At 32.4% G+C, this 9,631-nt stretch overlaps 1 protein-coding gene across 1 annotated transcript in view; it reads left to right on the forward strand.

Moving 5' to 3' along the window:
- Positions 1–8,740, forward strand: part of LOC124532870 (sterile alpha motif domain-containing protein 1) — a 35,009-nt gene extending 26,269 nt beyond the window's left edge. Inside the window, exons 2-3 of the mRNA XM_047107981.1 lie at positions 3,791–3,924; positions 8,335–8,740. Coding sequence (XP_046963937.1) covers positions 3,791–3,924; positions 8,335–8,338 — 138 coding nt within the window. The 3' untranslated portion in view covers positions 8,339–8,740. The remainder of the gene's footprint in view (positions 1–3,790; positions 3,925–8,334) is intronic.
- Positions 8,741–9,631: the final 891 nt, after the last annotated feature.

The raw sequence follows: 9,631 nt of genomic DNA on the forward strand, positions 1-9,631 counted from the left end.
CCTTTTTTCACACAAGTGCTTGATACGAATTTCTAAACTATTGCTCGTATGACGTGTGGGAAGAGTTGATGGTTAATTAGCGATTTGACGCGAATTCTTAACAGATGTAACCGATTATATAAATATATTTCCGTTGATTTAAGCGGTGCCGTTTTATAATAGATGGTTTCTAAGCTCGATATATATTGCTGACGTTCGAATTCTTTTAATGAATGACTTGATGATTCAGTTGTATTATCCATTAATGTAATTGCAGTCTGCCTGTCCGGTACTCTACAAATCAATGAACCCCAAAAAAAATACTATGTTTTTTCTTCTAAAATATGATGACTTCTGAAATGCAAGTGAAACTTCCGCGGGTGGATAAAAGAAAGTTGCGTCAATTTGACAGCATAAGTATTTGACAATCATGAAATTTATCATGAAATTTGACTCAAAAAAGTATTGGACAAGGTTTTACGATTTTATAGAATCCACAATGCTCACTGTAAGAGATACACAGGATATATCTATGTATGTACATTTCCGTGATACATTGTCCTACAGATTAACAATTTAATTATATTATACAATAAAATTTATATTTTATCTGTGTTTTGGGATTGTTATACGACGATGTATAGTGGGGTTATTTTGTGAGTATAGAATGTATTGGCAATGAATGTAAAAATCAAAAACCATTCAACAAAACGATTCAAAATAAAAGTCAATATTAATTTTTAGAAACTACGTGTGACTTTCTAATTATATTAAGGTATCCCATAGATTTATTTAAAACGCATAACGACTTCAACATAACTTTTTATTTGCAAAGTGTAAGTAACATTTTGCAGCGCAGGTATGCATATAATATTACAATAGAACCGTTTTAAATAGAATTTCAACCTTAAACTATGGATATAAAGTTTAAATTCATTTAACTCTATCTGGTCAGCTGTTGCTCGCACCTGCGGTTATTGACAAATAGCTTTTACCTTTTCTTTCATTTATTTACGCTTTCTTTGATTTAAATCGTGTTTGGTCATTCATGTGAATACCGACGAGTACCGTACACTATGTGTTTAGTTGTATTTATTATTTTATATTTATTTATTGATATTCTAATTCATAAGTATTAATAGTCTATTTGACTGGTTTTTAAAATCCTTTTTATATTATTTAGTAGAAGTTAAGGAACCCAGTAACAGTTGTTTTTTTTTGTTTCTAGTACCTATTTGCCGAAAAATATCATATTAAAAATTCCATATTTAAATAGCGCGCAAAAACGCTACTTGGACAATATGGCGCTACAATGAGGTCGGTGACGTCACTTTCTTGTATTTTAATCTGTGGTACATATAGTAAAAAAGCAAGGTTTACAAGAAAGTGACTTCATCATAAGCCCGGCCAATCAGGAACGTTTAGTGTCACGTGACAAACGTTTGAAAAAATGCATTTTTATTTATGTATTTTTGAATAAATTAAGTATTATTTTTAACTTTCGTTGGTAAATAACCATTTTTAAACTCATAATATACACTGATTACTATAATTCACAATTTATTTTTCGCATTGTCAAATAGTCTATTCTATCCAATTGGAACACGAGAAAAGCCAGATAAACACGATTTGACGTCGAATTGATGCGATATTATTGGTCGAGACTCTCAAAAGCTAGAATGAATATCATATCATTACGGATTAACGAAAAAAAGAATGGCGTTTTGAATTTCGATATAGTCGCTATCGAATGTGTGTTCCCTTTAATTTTACTTTGTAAGTAAAATTAAATATGAATTATAAACACAACTTAAGCACATATATATAGTGGTGCTTTCCTGGGTTTGAACCCGCAATCATCGGTTAGGATGCTCGCGTTCTAACCACTGGGCCATCTTAGCTCTTTAAATTAAAATAATAGTATCAAAGTTATAAAACACAAACTTTCAACACTCATTTTACTTCTTAGAGGTGAAGATTTGTAAAATCCAAAAAAAAAAATTAGCGGATGTCTACAAGTTATAAGAAACCTACTTGCCAAATGGAAATTTTGTAGGTATCATCCTTTCTGAGATTTCAAGATTAATTTTTTTTTATTTATTTATTTTGTATCAGACATAGTCCATATTTTTATTTTAGTATTGCAAGACAACCTTATAACTAATGTTAGTAAAAAGAAATAATAATAAACAAACACAAAAAATAAAAATCGCCATTCTTAAACAGCGTATAGCCATTCTTTAACAGCGTGTAGACATTATTAGACAGCGTGTAGCCATTCTTAATCAGTGTTGTATATCGCTTTGATACACACACACACATACACACACATACATTATATGATGCCAAATGTAACACACGAAATCACGTACAGAATGTCCATCAGGAAGCAATATCGCTATTGCATCCCACTGCAAAAGATTACGATAATGCGAATTGCATAAGTCGTTACGTTGACTCGATGTGATACCGCGATCGAGTCTTGCCAATTTAACGATTTGTAATATACTTACCGTTTTAGATCGCTTTGGTGCGTGTAACCCACATTCTACATTCTAGTTTCGTATTGATTAATTCGTTACGCTCCATTTGACATCTTTGGGTATTGGGTCCATATATAATTGACTTCGATTTTCATATCATTTACATTCTTTTTTTTTTTTTTAGAAGATAATAATCTTTTTGGTCAAGTGTTTCGATTCGAAGGATGAGTAATTAGAGGCACAGATTCAACATCTTAGATCCAACGGATACCGGGGCATTAAAGTCATAAAAAGTTAAAATAACTGGCCAGTATCTATGGACGATATTTTGTATGTTCGACTAAAAAAAATTAAATAAATACAAGTTTGTTTATACAGATAAGAAGTTTTATAATCTGTTCTGAAGCCGTCAATGATATATTAACGCTCGAAGTACTGAGAACCTTCATCAATATTTATGACATGAATAGAATTAGTCAGAATTCTAAATTAAATCCTTGGTATGAACTTAAATGACCTTAACTATAATATCGATTAGTTTGATTTACAATTTCTTATAAGATTGTTGTGTTTCGGCTTCAAGAGTGACTAAGCTAGTGTATACATGAATAAAGGACATAAGGTGGCGCATTTGTGTTGTATGCTAGGTTATTATCACTTAACATCAGGTGGTCCATTTGCCAGCTTTAATTACCTATGAGCAGAGATGGCCCAGTGGTTAAAACGCAAACCCAGGCAAACACCGCTGATTCATGTACTTAATTTGTCTTTATAATTCATATCGTGCTCAGCGGTGAAGGAAAACATCGTGAGGAAACCTGCATGTGACAAATTTCATAGAAATTCTGCCACATGTGAATTCCACCAACCCGCATTGGAACAGCGTGGTGGAATATGTTCCAAACCTTCTCCTTAGAGTGAGAGGAGGCCTTTAGCCCAGCAGTGGGAATTTATAGGCTGTTGTTGTTATTTATTGTTAACTACCTATACATACTACCTACCACCTATATATAATAAAAATGGAGTGTCTTTTTTTTTGTAACATTTAAATAATCGCTTCTAACTAAATGAATATGTAGCAATATGTACATATACAAAAATATATTTTTTGACAATTTTTGTTGGTCTTTTTGGTTGTTCCGGCTAATCTCTGGCTGGATCGATTTTGACGCGACTTTCACTGGCAGAAATCTAATGTAATGAGGAGTAAGGGTACAACAATAACTTTTCTTCTAAATCCATCAGCATAGCTAGTTTTAAATAAATATATGTATGTACCTATATGATGATTGGGCTTTGTTATAATTTGTTTTTTTATTGATTTGCAGGTGGAGACAGGTCGAGAAGAACTAAAGAAGGAGCGTGAGATAATGCAGCTGGTGGCAGGTCTTCAGCTCAACTCGGATGACGTTGAGCGGCGCGAAGTACCGCCTCATATGCTGCGTGCGCGGCATGGACCAAGGTACTATACCTGACTAAAATCCTTATTATTATCATTACATAGTATAAAACAAAGTCGCTTACCGCTGCCTGTACCAATGTATGCTTAGATATTTAAAATTACGCAACGGATTTTGTTGCGGTATTTTTAAGAGATAGAGTGATTCTAGAGGTACGTTTTTGTATATAATACTTGGAAAGTAAAGAAACACTGATAATTTCAGAAGTTTCTAATGTGATGTCGTAAATAAACAGATTCTGTAGTATATGTAGTATTAGTGTTGCACCCGTACGAAGCAAAGGCGGGTCGCTAATAATCTATAATTTAATTAAGCATTCAAACTTAGTCAGCATTTTAAAAAAGAAATTTATGAGATTAATAATAGTTTTATTTCAATAAAATTTCTGTTTAAACTACTGGAAAATAGTACTTGCCGATTTTCTTGGCTTGCTTGGTTGCTTTATATATTCCGACATTTTATTCCATACCAACATGACGACACACAAGTGACTTCTAGCTTACTCGAATAAAGAATAATTTTTAATTTGTTTTAACGAAATTTATTCTGGCGATAAGAAGCTACAAATGTTTTTTGTTAATATTTTTTTATAACTCGGCCCACATTTTTCAAATCTTTCTGTTATTTTATGTCGTTAAGAAATTACTACTTTTTATTCGTAATCGAGACATTTCGATATTAAATCCTTAAAATTCAATGGCATGACAGTTCAAAGGGCGGCCATGTTTGATGTATACGGGTGCGTTCTAAATAATAATTTCATGCAGGGGACTCGATCTACGTTATAAGTAAAAGTTATATTTTATATAAAGCCTATTTGTTTACCTTAATTTATTTAACACGAGCGTAGCTGGGTATTTATCTAGTTTAACAATATTTTAGTATCGTTAATTTCTACACAATTGACACTAACACAATGTAGGAAGTAGCTTAAATTGTAACCTTTTCGAACAATAGATTATTTATTACGTATTTAAATACATTGTCTTTAAGTATGCTATGTAAGAATATATTAACAATATATACTAAAATATTGTCAGGCACTTGTGCCACAATGTATCGTAATATATTTTATTAAGATGACTGAAATATTTAACCTCTTGCTCATATTTTTACCTTCGTTGTTCTTTAGTAACATTTTACGTTATATTACCTGATAGATTTGTGCAAACCCGTCTGTGTAGGTATCCTCTCATAAGATATTCTACTGCCACACAAATTACTCAATTAATCAACCTCAAACCGAAATTGAACACATGTTCCGGTTTGGGACACAACATCTTAGTTCCTAATGTTGGCACATTGGCATGAAAGGGATGGTGATGAAGGATGTCTTGTTGATTTTGCCAATGTCTAAGGGCGTTGGTGACCACATTCCAGCATTCGCCCGATTACCCGTACTCCTGCTTTATTATAGCATAAAAAAATGGTATATCAGGTTAAAGAATTTTATTACTCATAAAGAACCTTACAGTTCACTTTACAATAAGCAATACATATAACTTACATAAAAAGTTTGATTTAAATGTAGAATCTGTGGCAGTACATATCATACATTGATAATTTTAACTTTCGAACCACTTATATAGATAAATTTATGAATATATTTTATTTCAAATAAACGAATTCTTAATACACGATTCTGATGATTACTTAAATACGAAATTAAGATGGGTTCTATAGGTTTATACGGCTGCTTGCGTTGTGTTACATTATAGATCTACAAAATGGTCAACCGCACTCTATATAAAACTGAAATGATAAAAGTTATTCGCGAACATGCATAAGAAAATAAATATAGATGATTTCATGACTTTTTTGAAGTCATTTATTGACATAGTATGTATTTATGTTGTACTAGCAATCCGCCCCGGCCTTTGGGTGTAATGCTGATACTTAATATACTATACATCACATTAGAAAACTCTAAAAGGTCAGCGTTTCTTTACTATTTTGTTTATGTATTATACAGAAAAAACCCTCCTTTCAAATCACTCTGTCTATTAAGAAAACCTTATCCAAGTCCGTTCCGTAATTTTAAAGATCTAAGCATACAGGGACAGACGGCGGTAAGCGACTTTATATTACTATATAAAGATAAATATGTTATATTAACACGTAGGGGGTCTTAAGATTCATAATAATTATAATCAGATAAGTTTCATAATAATTTCACGGAATTTGTTCCAAACCCTCTCCTTAATAGAAGAGGAGGCCTTATCTCAGCAGTGGGAAATGTACAGGCTGTTACTTTACTTTACTATAGTTTCATAATTGTCATGTCCATTAACCGCATGAAACGGCCCCAGTATTTCGTATTATTTTCGTCACTTTCTTCAAGTTAAAAGCAATTACTTAGAATTACGAAACAAAAGATACAAAAATACTTTTGTAAATATTTTATTTATAATAATGCAAGTATATATATTAAATTGATGTCAATAAATTTAAAATATAAACTCAATTGTTTGTAATCTAACTTTTACTATAAACAAGTAAGGGAGTTTGTTTATATGTTTAATTGTTACAATTTCAATCTTAACTACTCAACCGATCGTTATGGAATTTCGTGTACACGATGCAAATGATACTGGAATATGAGGTAACTACGAAGCCACTGGAAGCCGCGGGCGAAACTAGTGTTATAGTTATGTTAATGTAAATGTTCTGTGTTATTTGAATTAGTTCTCGCTTTTTATATCTAGTAATGATTCAAGAAATGAATTCCTTGCTCGCATTATTTCTTGCAAAATATCAATTATTTACAGCTCTTGCTTATCTTTCTATATCTTTCGATTGTATTTTTTTTTTATTTGAAACATTGAATGTTGCTAAATAACACGATAATTTCCTGGTTTAACGCCACCACTTCACTAATAGTTAAATTCGCCTTTGAAATATATTTTTTAATCTGTGATGATTATAGTAGACAAAATATTTTTGTGGCCATTTGTTAAAAAAAAACGTTATAGGAGGATGGAAGCTTATTACCCAAACAAGCCAGAACGGCTGAACATATCTTTTTGGAATTTAGCATGGATATATTAGGTTGGGGAAAAAGTCTTTTCGCATATAGTATGTATGAACTTGTAATAAAATCTCTTTGGCTATACCATTTGTATCTGGCTGGTTTTGGTATCATTAAAAAGTTTTAATTTTAAAGAAGGCACTTCCAAATTCAAATTAGGAATTTGTGTGATTTTCATTTGTTTTTGTTGTTGTTAAAATGAGTGAATCTAAAGAAGGAATTCGAAACATTTTAAAATTTTACTATAAAAAGGTAAAAATGCAACTCAAGCCGCGAAAAAAAATTGTGATGTTTATGGACCTAATGCAGTATCTGTGAGAGTAGCGCAAGTTTGGTTTAAGCGTTTTCAAGCCGGAAATTTTGATATCAAAGATGCATCTCGCTCTGGTCGCCCTGTTACGGACAAAATTGATGCCATTTTTGAAAAAGTGGAGCAAGATCGGCATATTAGTAGTTACGATGTAGCTGAAGAACTGGCAATTGACCACAAAACGGTTTTGACTCATTTGAATAAAGCTGGGTACACAAAAAAGCTCGATATATGGGTGCCTCATGAACTCACTGAAAGAAACCTAATGAACCGTGTACTCATTTGTGATTCTTTATTACGACGTAATGAAACCGAACCATTTTTGAAGAAGCTGATAACTGGTGATGAAAAGTGGATCACATACGACAAGAACGTGCGAAAAAGATCGTGGTCAAAGGCCGGTTAAGCTTCACAGACTGTGGCAAAACCCGGATTAACTCGCAACAAGGTAATGCTGTGTGTATGGTGGGATTGGAAGGGCATCATTCATTATGAGCTGTTACCGCCCGGCAGGACCATCGATTCAGAACTGTATTGCGAACAATTGATGAGATTGAAGCAAGAAATTGAGAGAAAGCGGCCAGAATTGATCAACAGAAGGGGTATGGTTTTTCACCATGACAACGCTAGACCTCACACATCTTTAGCCACTCAACAAAAATTACGAGAGTTTGACTGGGAGGTATTAATGCATCCGCCGTATAGTCCTGACCATGCACCTTCAGATTTTCATCTGTTTCGGTCTCTGCAGAATTCCTTAGGCAGTGTCAGGTTAACATCACGAGAGGACTGCCAAAACCACTTGTCGCAGTTTTTCGATCAGAAGCCCCAAAATTTTTACAGCAATGGGATCATGTCACTACCAACAAGATGGCAAAAAGTTATGGAACAAAATGGCACCTACATACTTTAGTCAAATGTAAATAAACTATAAAAAAAACTTTTTGAATTTTCATATAAAATACGAAGAAACTTTTTCCCCAACCTATTATGTAGACAGATTGGAAAAGTATACACTCCTCCATTACACTATATAAATGGATGTGTTCTGATTTATTACTTTCTCTATTTCAGATAACACCACGCCACGTCAGCAGTACCCAACCAGCCTCGAGTTTAAGAATGAACGAAAACCGAGCGTGAATATTACATTTCAACGAAGCTATATCAACCATGAATTATATCGATAGTAATAAGCAATCGCACGGATGTTGAATATCGATTGCTAAATTGATTCGATGTCAATACAGTACGACTCATTTGCATCGATTTGTCACGATTGTTCTCGTACTGGAACGCTATTCGAACTATCGACGAATCATCTGACATGGTGTCATGTCTTTGTTGTATGCGATTCGTTTTACATATATCAATTGACGAATGAGCAACTGTCACTAATCGATTGCAATTTTTTTTTTATAATGTAAACATTTTTACATCGAGTACCTGTTAATGACGAATTTTCATACAACGGACATATTAAAAATAACGTATTCATTTACAAAATTATGATTTTTCCGCTATTAATTTTATAATGGATTAATGAATTAGTGTTAAATGCTTCCACTGTCAGATTAGTGTTCGTGTTTGTAACTTATAAATTGAGGAAAACATGAAAAAAAATAATATGATATTTAATTGTTTCTAGCGATAAAATCACGCGAGCGTTCTTTTAATTTGAATGAGTCCGAAACATTCTTATGAGACACGTCACTTATTATAGAGAACCAGTCATATATAATAATGAATAAGACTTTAGTTAAATAAAAGAGAAATGGAGAGATTCCTCCGAATATAAATGGCATTTCGTCACGGACGCGGTACTTTGTGCGTAAATAAAATAAAATTAAAGTTTATGTAATCGTTACAAAAATTTAAATATCATAATGAAAGCGATCTTTACGAAAACGAAAAATTTAAATAATTATATATTTTTTTAACAATATATCGTTATTATTAATAACACGTCTAAAATAATTTGAATGTAGTTTTCCTTTGCTATATTGGTAGACGTTTTTGTGATGCCTCAAACCTTACCCAATAAATGGGCTATCTAACGAAAGAAAAATCTTTCAAATCAGACCGTTAGTTCCTGAGATTAGAGCTTCCAAACGTGAAAATTATGCAGCTTAATAATAGTATGTTGACTTTTTTTCCAGCTGGTATCTACGAGCACAAAATATTCTGCCAATGCCAATTATAATTATTATAAATGTATTATTTACGACAGATGTCATGTATCAATAATAAAAATATTTTTTTAATCTGGTTTTGTACTAAATTAAGGTCTGTTTACACATGTCTACTTGTTTCAAGGCAGACCACTCTTTAAAGATCAATTGTTCACTATTTTTTAAACAATGTTCGTTCT

This window comes from Vanessa cardui, chromosome 10 (assembly GCF_905220365.1).
Source record: "Vanessa cardui chromosome 10, ilVanCard2.1, whole genome shotgun sequence".
Taxonomy (NCBI): Eukaryota; Metazoa; Arthropoda; class Insecta; order Lepidoptera; family Nymphalidae; genus Vanessa; species Vanessa cardui.